We start from the raw sequence: 22,995 nt of genomic DNA, 5'->3' as shown, positions 1-22,995 counted from the left end.
AGTTTGGGGTGTTACAAATATAAATTTACAAAAAAAATTAAAATACAAATCGATAAATCTTGAAAATAATACATACAGATAATAAAAATAAAATATGAACAAATCAATTTTGGAACAGTGTTTTTTGCCCATGCTCACGATTTCTATATGTCATTCTTTATTCTTGTAATCTCTGTGAAAGTTTGACGTGATGTGTTGGATGCAATAAACAGACCTCCACGGAACCCTTGAACACCTTACCGCAGCAAGTAGTCCCTTCGATCTGTCCAAGATGAGGCAAATATTGTCTTGCCTAACAACGTGCCTCTACAGATTTGAAGGAAAAATTCCCAAGACTCAAAGTTCTCACTCTCCACAATGGCAAAAGCGATAAGAAGTACATTTCGATTGTCGTCTTATTCAACCACAATCAAGAGTATTTGCGTGTACTTGTCGTAGAACTAGGTTCCGTCCACCTGCACCAACGAATTGTAGCGAATGAAGGCCCTCACACACGGCTCAAATGTCCAGAACAATCAGTGGAAAACTTGTTTTTTCGGTTCTATCTCGCCATCCGAGCCTTTATGGGCAATATTTCTAAATCAGTCACCATTCTCGGTACATACTCTCACATCGTATATATCCACCCTTGAAGATCATTGTATGACGCATCCCAATCAACGTACTTCATTACTATTTGTTTCGCCTACTATGCCTTCCTGTAGGAAACCTTGTATTTGAAATGAGGTGAAACCGAATACTTAGTCGGTTTCTTCTTTCCTTTAACTTTTTGTTTCCCCTTAGAAAACGTAAAACCCACAGTTAAGTTTGCCTCAGGTTTCTCCTGAACTGACTTACCACCATTCAACATCAACTCAAGGTAAGCACATTGTTCCCTAAGTTGTAAGCAAGCAACCCTAAAACCCACAAACTCCTTGGTTAAGGATTTGAACACTATTTCAATTTGCGTGTTCACGTCTAGTTCAGCCCCATTGTCCTCCACTTCCGCAAAGAATCCCATGAGCTTAAGCATATGTTCTTTGACTGGAGTGTCAATTTTTTGTTGAGAATTCATCAAATTTGTAATAGCAGATTTCAAGCCAATATAACTTGGTCTTCGAGCAAATCCTTCAAATTTTTTATGATCTCTTTGGGAGTACGAAAATTCTAGTGTTGCTTTTGCAACACACTACTCATGCTCGCTAACATATAACATCGAGCAATCGAGTTAGAATCTCTCTAGCAATTTCTCGCTTTGGGCTGAGCTTCAGGAAAGCACATTTCGTCAAGAACGAATTTGTGTTTCTCACAACTGAGAACTATCAGCAAGTTCCATTTCCATTCTCGAAAGTTATCCCCATTTGATTTATTCTCAGTAAGAATGCTAATAAGAGGGGTATGAGACATAATTGAACTGAAAAAAATAAAGATTTCACTAATTACTCTATTTGTATTAAGCAAATATTTTTCATTTCAGCAACATATCAAGAATGCAGTATGATGTATGCGTCTTGTATTAAAACCTTGAAAAAAAATATGTTTTCGTTGCTACAATCATTCTCACACCCATCAACCATGTCGCATTGGGGTCTCATGATTAACTAGCAAGAATATGGATTACATCCAACCAGTTCGTGAATATTAATTCTCAAGACTCCATACGAACTAACTACCGTTTAACGTTTGACCTTCATCTCTAACTTAAATATCATTTATTGGGAAACTATTAAATAAGAGATTATCTTGAGTGCTTAACCATTGACTCAACACCTGTCATGAACATATTTTCATTTGTGAGTCATCTTGGGACAATCTCTCTAAAAGTCATGCATGACTAGTTGTCCTTAAAAAGAAATCTCATCTAGTAAACCCACACGACAAATTTTACCTTAGGGTGCGGCCAGGGTAGGAACCGACTCAAAACTTTATCATACTATCACTTGGGAACCTACACTTAACATTGAGGATATTCTTAGCTCAGCACCTCCGGTCTCACAATACCCTGACACCCTTGATGATAGGTATATGATTATACAAATTTCTTAAGTACACCAAAAGAGACACTGGAGGCCGGCCCGAGCAACTATCAAACGCCTCAACAAGGTGTACGCCCTCACCAAAGGAGGCAGCCCAATCGTTATACGCCGGAGACGTAGCCAGGATCTAGACAGTTTTGATTTTTTTTATAAATATTTACTTTGTAATTATTCTTCCAATACAAAAAATTTTGAATTTTTGGCGTAATTATTTGTGGACATAGATGAGTACGAAATATTAAGTAAAACAAAATAATTCAAACAAATAATAAGACACAACAAAAAAGATTACATATACAAGAAAATACAAGCATTCTACAAAACTAATATATGAAAATATATAATTCGACCAATAAATAATACTGACTAAATTTTATTTACATATACAAAAATAATACGAACATTTTAGAAACTTGATATACGAAAATATAAAATTCGACCAACAAATAATACAAACTAAAATATTTTTACAGATCTAAAAATAATACAAACATTTTACAAAATTGATATAAGAAAATATAAAATTTTACCAATAAATTATACAGACTAAAATTGATTTACGGATACAAAAATAATACGAACATTTTGAATAGTAGTTTCTCCACAGTTAGTCGTCTTTTGTTTGAATCAGGTCTACATTACATTTAGTAATTTCGACCATGTTCGCCTACTGTATTCTTTAACCGTAACTGGTCTACACAGTTCGCCATCTATGGCGAAGGAAGTCATCTGACTTTTGATGTCATAACCTTTATGATTCACGTGACAATATACAATTCACCTCCGCTAAAACATAACAGTATATAATTCAACTCTAAAATTCGGTTGTACACTCCCACACACTCTCATCTACAATCCACTACATCACACCTATTTGATGATACCTATTTGATGATACACTCTCAAATACGGTATCCTCATTTGATGGTACACACCCAAACACTCCAATTTGATGGTAATCTCAACAATTTTTTTCCCATTCAATTACAATACCACAACTCAAACAGCTTCCATATTTATAGACTGGGGGGTGCCGACCATTAATGTCTTAGTACCTAAAAAAATATTTTTTTTTAAATTTGGTATTGGGGCACCGGTCATCAAAGTCCCAGTATCAATTTTTTTTTAAATCGGGTACAATGGTGCCAATCATCAATGTCCCAGCACTTGAAAAAAAAATTGAGTTTCCAAAAAAGTGGGTGTCGACCATCTCCTTCCTTTAACCCAAAAAAATTATTTTTTATCTGATAGAGTGAGTGTCGACTATTAATGTACCAACACCTAAAAAAATATTTTTTTTTAATGAGAAAAAGTGGTGTTGGCCATCTCCTTCCCTTAACCCGATTTTTTTAAATATTGATTTAAATGTATATCAACATGCTACGGTTTGAAAATAAATATATAGATGCTAGTATCCAGCACATCAAAAAAATTCTAAAATTTGAAAAATAATGTAAAGTTCAAGATATTAAATATCAAAAAGAGGGTGGGTTTAACAGGAAAAAAGTTGGATGGGAAGGAACTGTGGGTAAGCACTCTGCAATTTCATCTAACCTTCAAATACCTACACGTCACCAAGCACCCATTACCACCCTTGAATTGAAACCTAACAACCTTCCATTCAAACCCATCACCGACACAAAAACCCACCATATTTGAAGCAAATTCTAAAATTAATAATTTATAAAATTTTAAATTTGTAATAAAAAATTGCACTTTAATTTTCTAAAAAAATAATAAAAATTTAATTTAAACTTTTAAAATTTATAAAAATATAAATTATTAAAATATGTAAAAATATATAATTTAAATCTATCCTCAAAAAATTTTGAGGCTTGGCCAGCTTTGTTCAGTATTTGGTGAGACAAACAAGCACCACTCGCTTAAATTTTTGTCTGCTTCTCCTCTCGCCAATTGACCTCATCTTCTCTTTTTTTTCTAAAAAGCGACGAGTCTTTGGATATAAGGAGTACACATCAACTACTTACTCATCAAATAAAATTGTAAGTCAAAATGAATTCAATTGGAAATTACAGCATGAAATTTACATAACATAAATGGAAAAAATATTTTATTTGAACTAGAATCTAATTTTCAAAGAACCCTAATTTACCCAAAAATTGCCCACAATCCAAATTTCTCAAAAATTGTCTTAGATTATCCTAGTTGCTTTGCATCTTGAAGCATTCATGAGTGAATGTTACACCAATTTATCCCTTAGCCCAATGTCTTTCACCTAAAATTTGATAAACCTTTCTCTGGAACCTTAAAGTAAGAGGAACAGAATTGGTGAAATTGGCCGCTTGCTTCACAATTGCATTCACGCCTTTGTGTTTTGGTAAGCCATGGATACAGCTCACATTTGTACAGCCAACCAACAAGATAGGTTTTTTTTATATAAATGGCCTTAAATTTTTAATTAATTATTAAAATGCTCATTTTTCCTAATAATATACATAAATTACCTGAAATAAACAGTAAAAATTGGAAGAGCCTAAGAGAATGGCACAATTAACATGTCACATCAACCAACGGAATAAAAATATAATTTTTCTTGTGGTGTCTAGGAAAATAACGTTACTTATATAAATACTGGAGAAATATTGATATTTCTCAATAATTAGAGGCTTTAAAAAAATCTATTTTTTGGTAGAGCCATTAAGTATGGCACCACCACTTTGTCAAGGGTATCTTTTTTTTATTTTTTAAATTTAAAATTTAAAAATATATATTTTATTTGGTGGAATTATTAATAATGGCGTCACTAGTGTATTGTATTTTTTTAAAAATGTATTTTTTTTAAATTTAAATATAAAAATAATATTTTATTTTGTGGAGCCATTAAAAATGATGCCACCTGTACCTATTTTTTTAATGTGTTTTTAATGTAAATATAAAAAAATAATATTTTATTTGGTGGAGTCATCCTCTTTGGTGTGATCAAATAACTATATATAATGCCTAGTGGCAAATCAATCTAAGTTGAAGATTTTTTTTAATTATATTTTGTTAGAGGATGAATGGGAGAGAAATGATGAGCGTTTCTTTTATGTATTTGTGTTTTTATTTATTTAATAAAAAAAATTCAATTTGAAGGTATATTTTGTTTAACGATAATTCGGTAGAGCTTGACACCAGTAAATTTAATGGCTATTTTCGGATGCCAGTTATTTATTCAGCAACAGATTCAAATTGGTTATGTAATTGTTTTTGTTAGCTGTGGTAGGACGATAACGGATTTAAATTAGTTATGCAGTTAACGGGTAGATTATTTAGGATTCCTTGAGTCATCGAGATGTTTGAAGGTTTTAAGGAATCCTAAATCGAACCGCACGGGTGAGATCATCAATATTGACAGCATCCGAGCTACAATTTAATAGCATTGAGAAACTTGCTCATGTTGCAATAACAGGTTCAAATGGCTCCACCCAATAAAATAAATATTTTTTAAAATTAAAAAAATTAAAACTATAATAAAACTAAAAATAATAATATAATAAACCTAAAAAAAATGTTGGTACAAAATAAATAAAGTGGTGACATCATTCTAATTAGAGTCACCCAATAAAATAACATTTTTAAAAAAATTTAAACCCCCCAAAAACCCCTAACACATTAAAAAAGTGATGGCGCCATACTTAATGTCTCCACCAAAAAATAGATTTTTTAAAGTCCCCTAATTATTGAGAAATAATAGTATTTTACTAGTATTTATATATGTGACGTCATTCTCCTTGACACTATCAAAATTTGAAATTTTTTTATTTCGGTGGTTAACTTTAGACCTGTTAATGGGTCGGGCCACCCGGCCCAGCCCGAAGGCCCGCCTGAAATGTGGGAGGGTTTCGGTAAAAATATAGACCCGAAAAATAGGCTTGGACAAAAATATAAGGCACGTTCAAAAAATGAGTTAGGCCTCGAGTAAGGCATTTTTGGCCCGGGCCTGGGCCTAGCCCAGCCTGAATTTACTAAAGGACAAAAAAACTATTTTTTTATTTTTTAATATTATTTTTTTGTTGGTTTCTCCCTATTTTACTACTATTTTACTATTATGTTGTTACTATTTTGTTGTTATTGTTTGGATATTATATAAAACTTATTTTATTGTTAATTTTGTTATTATTTTAAAGACATTTGTTAATTTTGTTACTATTTTAGAGACATTTGCTTGTTAAGTTGCATCTATCTTAGTGTTATTTAAGTATACATATTTTTTAAAATTTATTTTCAATTTGTTGAGAAATATTTATTTTGATATTTTTAGTATTTTTGATGTATTATTTATGTTTTAAATTATATAAAAATTAATATGGGCGGGTCAGGTCGGCTTGGGTAAAATTTTAGGCCCATTTTTTAGGTTAGGTTGGGTCTGGGCTAGCAAATGGACCTAAATTTTTAGTTGAGCCCGACCCGGCCCATGCACACCTCTAGCTGATGTGGCATGTTGGTGGCGCCATTCTCATTGACTTCATCATATTTTACTATTCATTTTATTTACGTATATAATTATAGAAACAAGTTATTTTCGTAATTAATCAAAATTTTAAAATCATTTATAATAAAAAAAAGCCAACGAGATAATAAGAAAGAGAGATTGGGGAGAAAAGTGGAGATCAAGAGAATGAGGGAAGGATTACGTCATAAAATTAAGCAAATGAACTATTTTTGTAAATTATTATTTAATTAATTATAATTAAACATTGAAGTTGAAGATGAAATTAAATTAATTAATTATTATGAATTTGTTGAATAAAAAAATTAAATATATTTTTTCATAGTTTTGATTATGAAAAAATTGAGTTAAAAATTATTTAATTAATAAATTAATTTAGTTAATTTAATTGATTAAATAAATAATATTTTAGTAAATAAAAAACAAATATTGATTTGAATAAATTATAAATGTTTGGATAAAAGTTCATATAACACATAATTAGAGCAAGGACAACAAACCTAGTATTTACTAGGGCATGTTGTTGCCTCTATACTCACAATTGAGTAAAAGTTGTATTTTCTATTAAATATTATTATTTAATCAAATCTTATTCGAATATAACTCTTGTATTGATTCTCTATAAATAAGAATTATGTGTTGAGCAATTTACAACACTTCTCATATGTCGTTATTCTATCCAAAAATATTAGAAATTTATTTTACAAAATAAATTCTATTTTCTGGAAAAAAACGCATAATTTTCGATTATAGAGAAAATTAACTTCCTTACTAAAAGTTAATAAAAAATTTTATTTCGTGCGATTTGTTCGATAAACTTTGAGCCCACGTACGAGGTAGTTCATGATTTGAGAATAACGGAGAAGATCATTTGGTGGAAAGGCAAGATCGACTTTAATCGGCTTTGTACAAAGCACAAATATATTTCAATTAAGTTTATTGTTATAAATAATACAATGAGTTCGGTTTAAGAAAACTTGAAAGCTTCTACCGTACCTAAAATAATTGTTTCTCTAAATTGATTGTTCCAATAGTTTTAAGCCCTTATAACCCCTTTTTATGTTTTAAGCTTGTCCAAACACCTTTGGAATCATCCAAAATGATTTTAATAATGTTCCAAAGTTTTCCATTCCTTTTAATCTCAATTTATGGATTTTATTTAATTGTTGAAAGCCATATTAAACTTATAAATAAGTAACAAGTGTTATGCATATGTCGTGGTAGCATCTCCTAACCGTGTTGGTCATTGGGTTGGGTAAGGATTTTACATGATAGGTGATTGCAAGTTCCTATCATGATAGAATAACCGGCCTCAGAGAATTTAAAGTAGTGGATGTAATCATTAAAATAATTGAGTATCCATTTAACTAAAGAGAACGACAACAAATTCATCCCTAAAAACACTTGGAAAAGCAAGGTTAAAACTTGTACACGACAAGACAAAGACTTTTACCATTTTCATAAAAAAGGTAAGACTCATTAAACAATGAGAAACAACAAAAGCACAAAACTTAAGACATCATAGTCCAAACCGACTTGTGAAATAAATTATTATTCTATAATATCCTCAAAATAGAGACATATTAAGAAGTCAATAAAGAGACACCATTTGAATATCTATAACCAACTCATTTTCCAAGAAAAATTGTTAGTACTTGGTGAAGGTTTTGCAACGATAGGCATCAACGTCTTTCAACTGAATAAATAAATAATAAAAAGTTGGTGTGAGGGAAGAAAAGATAGGCAATAACTAATCCGGAAGCCAACACCGTTACGGGATAGAACAAGGGCTAGGAAAGAAAAAAAGAAAAGTTTTGGGGGGTTTCTTACTTTAAATATTATTGAAATACTTTATTAATTAAATGATAATCCAAACTTAGGCTTCGTTTGTTTGCCAGTAAAATATTTTCGGGAAAATGATTTCTAGAAAATGATTTACTTTTCTGGAAATGATTTACTTGTCTGGTGTTTGGATGAATCTGTGTAAAATATTTTCTATTATTTGGCAGATTTCCTGAAAATATTTTTCGAAAAAGTTGTTTTTACATATATTAATAAATTTATATATATTAATAAATTTATATTTTAAATTATTTTTACATATATTGCAATGATTTATTTATATATAAGTAAATCAAATTAAATATATAATAATACTCAATTATTAAGCTAGAATATTAACCGTCATAAATTGAAAACAACCAAAGTCAAATAAATTATTTGTAATTGTGTTATAAAAAAATAAAAAATAAGGATTGAATAATTATAAATTAACTTCCAAACCATAATTTATACTAGAAATTAATAATATTATCCAAATGCATAATTAGTAGTACATCACATAATAACAACAACATTGTCCAAGTGCATAACTAATATTACACCATGTGGAGACCAATTCTTGCCCGGACCTTAAACACAAAAAAATAAACAAAATAAAACACATACATTACAGGCCCAAAACCCCACTGTCCAAATACACGGCCTAAAACCCTAACGGCCCAATGGCCTAAAAACTAAACAAAATCAGAGAACCCTAGGGTTCCCTCCCCTCTCTTGCGCCGCAGCCTGCCCCATGTGCACCCTCGGCACGCACAACGCCTGATGACGACGCCTTCACCCATGTTGCACCAAAATGGCAAAGATTTCTGCCCATTGACTCCCCACAACCTGCAAGACAGACGAAAACAGCAGCCAAGTGACAAAAACAGTAGAGGTAGTGTAATAGAAGTATTTAAAACAGTGAAAAATAAAAGAAAAATATTGTTTTTTGTCTTCGGCTATATAAGCCCAGAAACCAAACGATGTAAAAGGGGGAGGATTTTGAAAAATAAAAAAACAGAAACGAATTTAAAAGGTGATCTTTTATTTTTTTACAGATTTGTACATTTTTTTAGTCTATTCTTTTATTTTATTTTTTCCTTTTACATGCATTAAATTAAAAAAAAACAAAAGAGGGAAGGAAAGGACTCACTTAAGGCTACTGCGGTCTTGTCGTCGAAGGTTTCTTCTCTGTCGCTGAAACCGAGCCTAGAGAATAGGGACCTTTTTCTTTCATTTCTTTCGGGGTCTTTCGAGCCCAAATTCGAGCTCTACGCGAAAAGAGGAGTAAAAAAGAAACTTTTCAACTTTCTGCCGCCGTGTACGGCGGCGCCGGCACCGGCGACCGGCGGCCGATAACCGGTTCCTTGGCCGGATTCTGGAGGGAAAGAGAGAGTTGGAGAGGTTTTCTTTTGTTTTTTTTTTTTTGAAAAAGGGAGTGAAAAATGAAATTTAAAAAAAAAAGGTTTTTATAAGGGTGCGAACAATGTCATTTCACTCTGGCCATTTAAGTGCCAAAATGGCGTCGTTTTGACTTGGATCGAACCGACCCGACCCACAAGAGGATCCGCGTGCTTTTGCGGAAGGGTCTATTTGCGCATTCAGCCCTTCCACTTTTTAATTATTTTGCAATCAGTTTCTTTTAGTTTTTTAATTTGGCCCTAGAATTTCTTTCAGATTTCAATTCGGTCCACCTTGAAGCTGTGCGTTTTGGAGGATTGGGTTATTTCCCCATTTGGTCCCTCCTTGTTATTCGTGCATTCAACTTGGTCCTTTCCCTTCTTATTTATTTCCAATTTGCCCCCAAATTTTTGTTTTAAGTTTCGATTTAGTCTCTTTTTTGTTATTTTTGCCATTTTATTATTAAATTAATCAATTTAATATTGTTAATATTATTATTATTTCCCCTTTTTATTTATTTACTCTTTATTATTGCCGTGTTATTAAATTAAAGAGTTTTACATTATTATTTCTGTTATATTTTATATATTTTATTAAATGTATTTATTTATTATATCAATTATTTATTTATTTATCCTTTTCTATAATTTTAAAACTCTTTTTACATTATATTATTATTATTACTACCATCATTATTATTGTTAATATGATTTTTCTTTTTTCTTTTATATGTTTTACACTATATTTATTTGTTTGTTTAATATTAGTTCTTTTAGTTACAAATTTTTAGTTTTTACTTATTATTTTCCTTTTTATTTTGGCACGTTTATGTTACTTTATTTTCATCCTTATTATTGTCATTCATATTAACGCTTTTATTATTAATACCGTAATCTAATTTTCTTTACCTCACTATAAATTCGTGTTACATTTTACCCGATACACAAATTGTTTTCTTTAATAAGCAATATTTCATATTTTAAAATTCAAAAGGTTGTTCCCTAACTTACGGGGTTTCGATTTTCTCGATAAATCCAAATACACAAATCTTTTCAAATATAAGTTTTAAGCGATCTCGAGAATTAATAAAATATCGTGTTCTAACTTACGGGATATGATTTCTTTTCCAAACCCGAGATAATCGAATCGAATATCTTTCAAATAAATAAATCTTTCGACATTTATTCTCGAATCGGGAATTTAAAGACATTGTGTCCTAACTTACGGTATATAGTTCGCTTTCTCAATTAACGTGAAATATGCCATTTTCTCGAAAATTTTGAGCATTTTAACAAAGGATCGTATTTTGAATCTCTTCAAAGTTTCCCATTCTCGACACTAAGACACTAATTAATCAACTAGGTACAAATTTCTGGGTGTTGCGAGGTTGCTAACCCTTCCTCGTACGTAACTGACTCCCGAACCCATCTTTCTGAATTTCGTAGACCAAAAAGACGTTATTTTAATAAATCAAACCGTTTATTAAAAATAACCATTTTCCGAGGTGACCCGATCACATCTCTTAAAAAAAGGATTGGTGGTGACTCCCATATTCGTTTTCGTTTTCAAAATCCAAGTCGACCCTATTTTATCAAAAAAAATGGTTTCGACAGCTTGACGACTCCACTGGGGACAAACACGAGAGTCAAGCCACGTGTTGACTACCTTTTGTCTTTTGTCAAAAATTAAAAATTTGGTTTAAATTTACGGTCTTTTCTCTACATTTCATCCGTTTTGGTTACAGTCTTCATAATTTTGTTTGTTTTTGATTTTTGATTCGAGTCTCTTGGTATATCTCCGCATATTGCATTACATAATTGGTTGACTTTACCCTTTTAAGTAGGAGTGAGAAACTATTTTCTTCGTGAAGTCTTCACCTCCGTGCAGGATAGTGGATCGCTTTTGGGATATATCCGTACATATGTCTTCATGAGATTTTCATCTCTGTGCAACCATAGGGAAATGTATTCCCCTGAACTAAACTCGGCCATATGAGCCTATAATGGGTGAGGATCGAGGAATCTGCTGGTTCGGGTACCTTTACCCTAGAAGCCAAACCACATATAGTGAACCTTAGGAACTTGCCCTAGGTAGAACTACGCCAAACCCTAGTAGATACCCAAATAAGTGATTTATTCGTATTGAATTTTATTTTTATACATGATACTGACTTGTTGTGTTTTGTTTTGATTGCATGGCATTTTGGCTGTATGACATTTAATTATAAAAGGCGTTGGTTCATATTCAGTTACTAGATAGAAAGCTTATCACGGAAAAAGGATTTCTTGATAAAGTAGAAAATAATACGGCTGTCCGAATATGTTCCTAGAAAACATAACAAGAGAACGGTGATAGCTTAATAGAGGACTACACGACTTTGTTTCGTTGCTCGATGATTCAAGTTGACAAAGATTATTCGAGAGTCGTCAATGTCCTGAACTTTTGAAAATAAGCTAATGAGCATAATGAGGATGAGTGAGCAATGAGCTGCGGCCCGGATCAAGCAAAAAGGAGCTAGTAGAGGCATCTACTAGAAAATTTACGAAATTTATCTTAACATCCAGATGAAGAAAAGGATCGATGTCTTCGCTTGGAGTATGAGGGCAAAGTCGTATATACATCTGCTTTATGTAAAGAGATTTGCTTTCTAGTAAAGTTGTTCTAATGGAATTGAATCAAGATCAACGTCTCTTTTTGCATTCATGCATCTGCATTACATTTCATTGCATGCATCTTTTTCATTCATTAACATTATATTTCATTGCATACAATAAATTTCCTAAAATTCAAAAGTGCGTGAGTTCAGAACTCTAATACAGAGCCTGATGGATGATAAAGAATTGGAATTATTTGAAGGTATCAATGGTTCGGAAGGAAAGATATTTGTGCCTTTGAAGAAGGAACTGAAAAACAAACAAAAACAAAAAAAAAATTATCAGGAATTTGCTTCTACATCCCTAGAGGCGTTCTGAACAACGGGACTGTGGAGGAGATTGTTGTAGTTTTTAGGACCATTTCAGAGTAATATTCAAAACACTCTTATTGCTCTAAGCCTGGGAGCAATAGAAATCCTTTTGTGAAAAAGGTACATGTCCACTATTTTTTATTTTAATGAAATGCATCTTTGTGTTTTGTCTTGGCAAACATTCTTCTATTCCTTCCATTTCATTCATACTCATACCACACATATAATTATCCTTTGATTTATTAGCTCTTTGAGTCTTCCTTCGTCCCTATAACAGGTCTCCAGATATCAATGATATAAGCGACACTGCTATTGACTCAGAATCTCTTTTTGAGCAAGATATGTGTCCAGAGGAACCTCAGGACTTTGAAGACGACCAAGACTGTAGTTTATCTCTTGATTTGTTAAGGATGGTAGAACAAGTCGAGAAACAGATCCTACCTTACAAAAAAATCAGTGAAATTTGTGAGCTTAGGAGAAGAGAAAGAGGTGAATATCGGAGCATGTATCACTGTAAAGACAAAGAGAGACGTGATTGAGTTACTCTAAGAATTCAAAGATATTTTCGCATGATCAAGATATGCCTGAGCTACTAAGACGTGTGGACGCTGTTGAGGCTAAAAAAAATCTTGGAAGAGGTCTATAAGGGTGTCGAGCCCAAATCCGGGCTCTACACGAAAAGAGGAGTAAAAAAAAACTTTTCATCTTTCTGCCGCTGTGTACGGCGGCACCAGCGCCAGCGACCAGCGGCTGATAACCGATTCCTTGGCTAGAGCTTGGCCAGATTCTGGAGGGAAAGAGAGAGTTGGAGAGGTTTTTTTTTGAAGAGGGGAGTGAAAAATAATTTTTTTTAAAAATTGGTTTTTATAAGGGTGCGAAACGACGCCGTTTCACTCTGACCATTTAAGTGCCAAAACGGCATCGTTTTGACTTGGATCGAACCAACCCGACCCACAAGAGGATCCGCGTGCTTTTGCGGAAGGGTCTATTTGCGCATTCAGCCCTTCCACTTTTTAATTATGTTGCAATCAAGTTTCTTTTAATTTTTTAATTTGGCCCTGGAATTTCTTTCAGATTTCAATTCGGTCCACCTTGAAGCTATGCGTTTTGGAGGATTGGGTTATTTCCCCATTTGGTCCCTCCTTGTTATTCACGCATTCAACTTGGTCCTTTCCCTTCTTATTTATTTCCAATTTGCCCCCAAATTTTTGTTTTAAGTTTCGATTTAGTCTTTTTTTTTGTTATTTTTGCCATTTTATTATTAAATTAATCAATTTAATATTGTTAATATTATTATTATTTCCCCTTTTTATTTATTTACTCTTTATTATTGTCATGTTATTAAATTAAAGAGTTTTACATTATTATTTCTGTTATATTTTATATATTTACCTACCTAAATTTTATTAAATGTATTTATTTATTATATCAATTATTATTTATTTATCTATCCTTTTCTATAATTTTAAAACTCTTTTTACATTATATTGTTATTATTACTACCATCATTATTATTGTTAATATGATTTTTCTTTTTTTTTTTATATGTTTTACACTATATTTATTTATTTATTTGTTTAATATTAGTTCTTTTAGTTACAAATTTTTAGTTTTTACTTATTATTTTCCTTTTTATTTTGGCTCGTTTATGTTACTTCATTTTCATCCTTATTGTTGTCATTCATATTAACGCTTTTATTATTAATACCATAATCTAATTTTCTTTACTTCACTTTAAAACTCGAAAGGTCATTACCTAACTTACGGGGTTTTGATTTTCTCGATAAATCCAAATACCCGAATCTTTTCAAATATAAGTTTTAAGCGATCTCGGGAATTAATAAAAGATCGTGTTCTAACTTATGGGATGTGATTTCTTTTCCAAACCCGAGATAATTGAATCGAGTATCTTTCAAATAAATAAATCTTTCAACGTTTATTCTCGAATCGGGAATTTAAAGACATTGTGTCCTAACTTACGGGATATAATTCACTTTCTCGATTAATGTAAAATATGCTCTTTTCTCAAAAAATTTCAGCATTTTAACAAAAGATCGTATTTTGAATCTCTTAAAAGTTTTCCATTCTCGATACTAAGACACTAATTAATCAACTAGGTACCAATTTCTGGGCGTTACGAGGGTGCTAACCCTTCCTCGTATGTAACTGACTCCCGAACCCATCTTTCTGAATTTCGTAGACCAAAAAAGCGTTATTTTAATAAATCAAACCGTTTATTAAAAATAACTATTTTCTGAGGCGCCTTGATCACATCTCTTCAAAAAAAGATTGGTGGCGACTCTCATATTCGTTTTCGTTTTCAAAATCCAAGTCGACCCTGTTTTATCAAAAAAATGGTTTCGACTTACCACATTAAAAGTATCAATATCTTCAACCTTGAGAAAATTTTTGAAGCCAAATTTTTTTATGCTTCTTACTTTTAACTAAAAAAGCTTTGGCCTCTGATTCATGACTCCCTAGATAATCAAACACAGAACACAGGAAGTCTTCATCAAATCTTTCTTCCTCCATTGACATCACTTCTTCATAAAGATGTGGTGTCTTATCCGTAGTAAATTGTTCCAAGGCATTAGCAATTTTGCCAAATTGTTCACCCACAAATTTAATTTGTTCATCAACGACACTTTCTTGAACATTTTTTCTTTTACGTTTGGATGTGCCAGATGAAGATACTTTTGTTCTTACTTCTTCAGTCTCTTCATTGTCGCAATCTATAGGCACTGAATCTTGGTTACCATCATCTAAATCTATGTCAGCAAATATTCTGGAAAAACTCCCCGTTGCCATATCTTTGCCAACAACCAAAGCCATTTCATCATAATGATCAATGCTTTTATTCAAAAATGGTTCATACTTATTGTGTGCCTGTTGGATATTATACACAATTAGAATAACAAGTAAAAAATAATTGAAATATACTTAACATATATATACATATATTACCATCACTGCTGCATCATATGTTGCTCTATCACATGTGATCATTTTCATGTTATCATCCCATCCAAAACCACTTTCACCTCGAATTGTGCATATAATCTGCCATTGGTTTTTTTACAGTCCTCAAATGATTTTTCACATGCTTCGCATCGCATTGGACTTGAAATCTTTCAAAAATAGCTCCAGCAACTCGATTAATAGAAACTACTTTGAAAGTATTAGAAGGCTTATTTCCTCTCTGGGCCTCCTCTGTTAGAATTTCAAGAAAAAGATGTTTCATCGGTTTTGTCCACCTGAATTTCTTGGAGGTCCCTTCTTTGTTGCCCTTACCCATTCTACATTAATAATTGTCATTATCAATCATTTCAATATCCAACAAGCTTAAAATATAATAAATTCAATATCTAACAAGCTTAAAATATAATAAATTCAATATCTAACAGGCTTAAAACATAATCAATATCTAACAAATTCAAGACATAATAATTTCAAAGTCCAACAAACTAAAATTTCAATATCATTATCCAACCAACATTAACAAAAAAAAAAACAATTTTAATACTAAAACATACATAACATAGAAACAATAACCCTAAGCCCTAAACCTACCTAATATTTCTAACCATAAAATTAGTCCACATAGTTTGTGCAATTTTGTCTCTCTTAGCAGACCATTCTCTTGTTTCTTCTCTTTCTTTTCGCTCCGTAAGAGTTGGTATTATCAAATCAGACTCAGGCTCCTTGTATAATCCTTGATTAAGTAAATCACTAGGATCAACTCCCATGATATGATTATGAATGATACAACAAGCCAAAACTATATCTACTTGAGTTTGAAAATTGCAAAATGGTTTAGCATCTAATACACGAAACCGTTTCTTCAAAATCCCAAAAAGACATTCAATAGTGATTCGTAATGATGAATGACGAAGATTAAAGAGTTCCTTTGCATTTTCAGGCTCCTGAGCACTAAACTCTTTTAAATGATATCGGACACCATGATATGGGGTAATATATCCATTTCGGAGTCATATCCAGCATCAACAAGATAATATTTACTTACAATTTTACAAAACATAATTAATACTAATAAATTATGAGCTTACTAGAACTATTTGGTATTTAATAATAATTATTACCTTCTGAAATTCTTAATCCTCTTGGGCGTGAAAGTGCATCACTTAAAATATGAGAATCATGTGCACTACCTTCCCAACCATCTAGAACATAGGAAAATTTCAAATCAAATGTAATGGCGGCCAATACATTTTGTGTCGTCCCCCTTTTACGGCTACAAAATCTTCCTTGAATGCTAAGTGGAACGGATGTACGAACATGAGTTCCATCTAATGCTCCAATACAATCTTTAAAATAAGGATAAAACCTTGGTTTGTTTCTGATTTCACTAGGAGTTGACTCATCAGGTAATCTAATAACTAGTTTATACAATTTCAAAATAGCTCTCAATACAACCCTAAAGTAACGGTGAATTGTCTCAGTTGATCTATAATATCTAGATCCAATCACTCGAAACCTTACATTATTACCAATTATATGTAAAAATATAACTACTTGCTCCCTAATATTCACAGATTTAGTTGATTGTAACAAATTATTCCTACTAAGAATATCACACAAATTAAAAAAAGCAATCGGTCTCATCCTTATCACATCAATACAATGCTGGTCACCACTATATAAAATACTATTAATATAATTTTCTCTTTCATAATCTCGATTCACACGAGGGTGAGAAGCAATTTCCTTCCTAGTTTTTAATTTTTTAATCCAAAGAGCCCCAAAAGCTAAAACTGAAGCCACGACTCCGATAATTGCATTTTGATCTTGATTACGATCCATCTACACAAAATAATGCCACACAAATATTTGATCACTACAAAAAAGATGCAAGATTTTCATAAGATCACATATATGACTAAAGTTACCATGACTAAAGTGCATACATACATATTAATCTAATTATAATTGCATTAATAATTTTTTGAGAAATTAAAAAGTATACTTTCTTTGTACCAATTTAGTGACACAACTAAAATTAGATATGATTCAATTTGAGAATAAACCAATGATTGGTCATAATACAATGTACATATGTAATGTTGAAAATGGACACCTGACCTATACTTATTCATCATTTCATATCGTTATTCTATTCTTCAATAAATATTGCAACCACTTCCCTCTTCTTTTTTTAAGTTATTTGTAGATGACATGATGTACAGTAGCAGTAGTAAAAATGTTATTTTATTTAATATTTTATTCTTCTATTTAATATATTTTATTACACTTTCCCTTTTAAACGTACATATGATTTAATTAGATATTTTTTACTTAAAAATTGTTGGGCTTAATTATTTTAAATTTTATGTCAAAATAATTTTTAAAATTAAATATTTAAATTGTAAAAAATATTTTATTATATTAAATTTTAATTTATTTTAATGGTGGTATTATTTCATTACATTTTTTTTATTAATATGAAATTCTTCTAATTAATGTTTTTAATTGTATCTTTCTAGCTAAACATTGAAGATAGTCATAATATCAAATTTAGCCTTTAATGTTTACATTTTGTATCAATTTGGCTCTTCCAATTAAAATCTCAGTTGTAGATACAATTGGATGCACAAGTCAACCTTTGTATTATCATATGAATTCACAAGAAGAAACATAATATCAAAATTCACATAAAGCAAAGGATACGATTAATGTTAAGAGATAACAAAAGGATGATTGTGGATAAGAACACCGCATTAATGATGTATGATAATATTTTTTGACAGATAAAATTTCTTAATCCATAATGAAAGCTGAAATTGAAAAAAAAAATAGGCTAGCATATACTTAAAACTCAGAACAATACAACTTCTCTCAGAACAATACAAAAAATGCATTGACAGTGGTTAGCTTTTAACTACTAAACTGATGCACATGGACATGAGAAATACATTAATTTAGTATATATATTATATCCAAAATTTCTAACTTCACCAGGATATGAATTTCTTTGAACTTCATGCTGAGTGGAGCAGTTATTCTCTTGATTTTGATAAGTTTTGGTAGTGTGATCATGCATCATTGATTCTTTCGACATTTCTGTTGACTGAATTAGCCAATCCCTAGAAGTAGCTAGTTTTGAAAATGATTCCCCACTCAAAGAAACTTGTGGTGAGGCTTGTCTTTTATAGCTTACAGACAAACCCATTGATGTGGAAAATGCTTTTGGCTTGGCAAGGATTGATTTTAGCCTAACGTGGAAATCGTAATGTTCTATTGTTTGTTAACACTTATTGAGGGTAATGTAACTTTATAAAGAGGAATAGAGAAATAGAAAATCAGAAAGAAAACCATTTGTTTGACTATATAGAGCTAATAGCTTATGCATGAACTCGAATGTTGGATCACATGAGAAATGAGTTCAGGTCAGAGTTCAATTTTATCAGATGAGAAAAAGGGAAATTTTGCAGCATCTTCTATTCTGTTTTAAGAATCTTTGCAAACATATCAATGCATTACCAACTATAACAAGGAGAAAGTAAGTTACCAAATATCTATTACTTCAGAAAATCAAAGAAAAAAAATCTAGGGTAATAGAAGAGCAAGCATAAACTGAATGATGCAAAACCCAAAAACAAACCGATTTTAAATAAAGCATAAAAAAGGAAGAAGAAGAAGATTCTTCAACAGACAGATGCAAAATCCAAACAGATTAAAAGAAGAAGAAGAAGATTTGAGTGAGAGAGGCGACAAATTGAATGAAATACAGAGTAAAGCATAAAAAAGTTACCTTGAGCTTTGTTTCAGGAAGGAAACTGATCCAACTAGATGAAGAAGGAGAAGGACGGAAGGAGGAGGAAAGATGGAAAATGTCTTACAGAAATAAAATTGGTAAGACATTTTCCCTAAAATCCCTTTTCATTTTCCCGTGTTTCTGAAAACATTTTACCAATGTAAGTTATTTTCAAGTAAACAAACACTGGAAAACCAAGAAAACATTTTCCAAAAAATGTTTTCATGGTAAACAAACGGACCCTTAATGGACCGGATTTCTTTAGAATAGGGCCGGATCAACTGTCTAAATCCAATATCTCAAAATTCCATCCCAAATCAAGAAAAGGTCCATTTGATTACGGGCCTAACATAGGAGATGGACCGACCCAGCATCCCAAACCGAATAGGAAAATAGATTTACCATTTTGTTTTCCCGCCTTCCCGCTTCCTTAATCAAAAGTCTTATTATTATTATTATTATTTTTTGTTCTTTGGGTTTCACTTTCGACCAAATTCAAAGAAAAAGGCAAGGGAGCCTTTGACTGTCTCCGTAGGCTTTGAGCTCTAATCCTTGAAAAAGAGCAAAAGAGAGATGAAGATGTGGAGCCTTTGGTGAAAATGGATACACCACATAAAACCCAGATCACTCCGACTCCTATTTCTTCTCTTTCCAAATTTGAGGTTATTATTCTTTTTTCCTCTTTCAATTTAAAAAAAAAAGTTTTTAAGAATTTGGGTTTTTGTTAGTTATGTTTGCTCACCTAGGATTTCTGGGTTTTGGGCATTTCGGCTTTCAATAATTAGATGCTGAGTTGGGTTTTGCCTGTCAAGTTTAATTTGTTCTGCTCTTTTCGCTTTGAGTTACTTTTGTATGTTTTTGTCGGAATTGTTGATGGGTTTTGTGTTCAGACTACAGCGTGAATTTGTGTGTTTCCCGTGTCATGTTTGTGTTTAAGAGTGTAATGTAATTTTTTTACACAATAATAATTATGCTCATGGGGTTATATATAAGTTTTGACATGCTTATAATCTGTCTCATAGAGATTTGACATTGGAAATGTTGGTAATTTATACAACTACAGGTGAGCTGCAATACTTTCAAAATGTTGGGAATGTTGGTATTTCTTTAAATAATATAGAAGAGATACTTTTTCCCTAGTTTGGTTTAGATTGCTCTATCTTTAGCTTGATTCTTTGTTTTCTTGTGTTCATGAGCATTTGCTGATCAGGTTATTAAGACTTACATGCTATGTTTCAAACATTGCTTTCTTCCTTTGCAGGATTCACCTGTCTTTAAGTACATTGATAGCCTTTCTCCTATTGAGCAAGCCAAGTCCAGTCAGACTGATAATTGTTTCAATTCATTAGCTTTTCTGTCCCCTTCATCTTTGTTTCCTTCCCCACAAATCAATTGCCATAGGGAATCTAGGTTTTCAGTTAAAAGGTAAAACTAAAATTTCTTATTGCTGTATTTAGTTCATGAGTTTAAGTGTCCTGAATGATATTGGTTTCAGGCATTATTTCTCGGCAGACTTAAACACTAGGGTCCTCCAGAGCAGTAATGAATCTAATGCAGGTCAGGAAGCTTCAAAAGCTGTTGAGCAATCTGGCTTGTATGATGAGCATCCAGGATGTCTCAGTAATGACAGTTCATCCAAAGGAATTAGCAGTGATCTGTTTGACAAGCAATCAGATTTAGCAGTTGAGTTGCCAGGAACCTCAAATTATGATTGTAGGAGTCCTGAAGATAACTTGGAGGCTTGTGATGCATTAATGAAAAAAACAAGTCTGGAAGTGGTGGAACAAGAGAGATCTCCTTTCCAACGCAGTAGGGATGAATGGAAAGAGCGGCAACGGTCATTTGAAAATGAAAGAGATTTGCGTAAAATACGTCGGATTAAGCCGAGCGAAGAAGCAGCAGGATGTGGCTGGGTGGCAGTTGTTTCCGATGTTGCTGATATGTTGACAGTGAATACATCTATCATTCACGAGAATAGTGATGGACAGGATCAGAGAACGGTAGACTCTGGGACAACCTCTTTTATATCAAATATCCCAGAGTTTTCGCTTGATAATGCAAATAATTTAGAACATGCAGAATCCGGTGATCATCAAGGTTCTTGCAAACAAAATGAATTGGGAGAATCAGTAACAGATCAGATATCTTGCATCCTGTCTACTTGTCTACCGGACAAACCAGTAGTTACTGATTCAAGTTTGAAGAAGGATGATAAGGGGGAGAAATGCAGCCAGTTGAGTCGTCAGGTAAAGTGAAAAAACTGTGCAAGTACATTTTTATGGCAGACTGCAATTCGAGATATAAGATTGACACGAAGCTACATATTAGTATTTAATTATTTCTAGAAAATGAAAAGATAATAGCATATTCGAGCCATTTTTATGATATGCATACCTCATACGAGTTCCTTATATTGTACATTTGTCAATGCTTTTCTTTTTATGTGTCGTTTCTTAAAATTTACACTATTTTCCTGCTCAATGATTGGCTGTTTTTTATAATCACACTCTTATGTTCTTCTCTATGCAGCGTAGCATAAGACGGCGTTGTTTGGTGTTTGAGAAGTCACCTGGTTTCGGTTTGCACTTGAATTCTCTTCCAAACATCTTGAAAGGTGGTATTTCTTTTGTGAGCGGCTCTATCTTTTGAAAACAATTGATATGAACGTTGGTCCTTGACATTTCCTAGTTTTCTGACTGCAGGCCAGAATCCCCCTAATAAATCAATTTTAAGCTCTATGAAAATGGGTGAGGTTCCTAGTGACAATGGAACTGCAGTTGCAGAAAATTCTTCTGAGGCTCCTGCATCTGTTGGTGGCACTGACGCTGACCACAATACTCCTGAAAAGAAGAGGCATGTTAAGATTAATATGCTCTAAATTGGTATTCAAACACCATAATACAAACTGATTTCAGTTTAATACTGTGCAGGCAAAAGTTTGAACTTGTCGAGGAGAGTGCCTCATGCAAGCGCTGTAACTGTAAGAGATCAAAATGCTTGAAACTGTAAGTCTCATATTTATTTAAATCTGTATTTAGGGTTGGTGTGCATAATTTTGAAGTGTCTCACTGAGTCTATACCTATATTCGGTTAGTTCCTCTATTGTGATACTGAAGACCATTGGTCCTTTAATTACTCTGAATTAAAAGTAAAAAATCAGGTGAACCAACAGGTTGTAAATTGACTTCCTACATCTAAAAATATAAGATATTCAGGCCTAACTTTATAGTCATCACATTGGTTTGATTTCTACAATTGCTAAATGAATCAATTTCCAATAGCATGTTAGAATGAAATGTGATTTAATAATCATTTTAGCTTATTTTAATCTATTTGTTTAGATATGTATTTTTGGATTTGTCTTGGTTCTCCGCTGCCTAATTATTATTTATTTCTACTCATTGCATTCACTGTCATTGATTTCACTTTTTCTCATACTAGGGATTTAGCTGCTTTCAATATTGTCTACCTAGTTCTACTGACTATATTTTATGATACAGTTACTGCGACTGCTTTGCTGCTGGTCTTACTGTATTGAGCCTTGTTCATGCTTAGATTGCTTCAATAA

The 22,995-nt window shown here is 32.2% G+C and overlaps 1 protein-coding gene across 1 annotated transcript; it reads left to right on the top strand.

Annotated features, from left to right (window-relative positions):
• Positions 1-19,886: 19,886 nt before the first annotated feature.
• Positions 19,887-22,995, top strand: LOC107926746 (protein tesmin/TSO1-like CXC 4). The gene is made up of 7 exons (XM_041104596.1): positions 19,887-20,089; positions 20,689-20,852; positions 20,923-21,673; positions 21,957-22,041; positions 22,130-22,280; positions 22,358-22,432; positions 22,928-22,995. The coding sequence occupies exons 1-7, from the start codon at positions 20,027-20,029 to the stop codon at positions 22,980-22,982; spliced, it is 1,344 nt and encodes a 447-aa protein (XP_040960530.1). The 5' UTR covers positions 19,887-20,026; the 3' UTR covers positions 22,983-22,995.

This window comes from Gossypium hirsutum, chromosome D11, assembly GCF_007990345.1.
Source record: "Gossypium hirsutum isolate 1008001.06 chromosome D11, Gossypium_hirsutum_v2.1, whole genome shotgun sequence".
NCBI lineage: Eukaryota > Viridiplantae > Streptophyta > Magnoliopsida > Malvales > Malvaceae > Gossypium > Gossypium hirsutum.
Note: the sequence above shows the minus strand (reverse complement) of the source record. Positions and strands in the feature narration are given on the sequence as shown.

Bases quoted from the DNA above. Each gene is read 5' to 3' on its own strand.
- LOC107926746 (XM_041104596.1), top strand. From the start codon at position 20,027: ATGGATACACCACATAAAACCCAGATCACTCCGACTCCTATTTCTTCT. The intron at 20,853-20,922 runs GTAAAACTAAAA...TATTGGTTTCAG, and splicing joins TCTAGGTTTTCAGTTAAAAG to GCATTATTTCTCGGCAGACT. The intron at 22,042-22,129 runs GTGGTATTTCTT...TTCTGACTGCAG, and splicing joins TCTTCCAAACATCTTGAAAG to GCCAGAATCCCCCTAATAAA.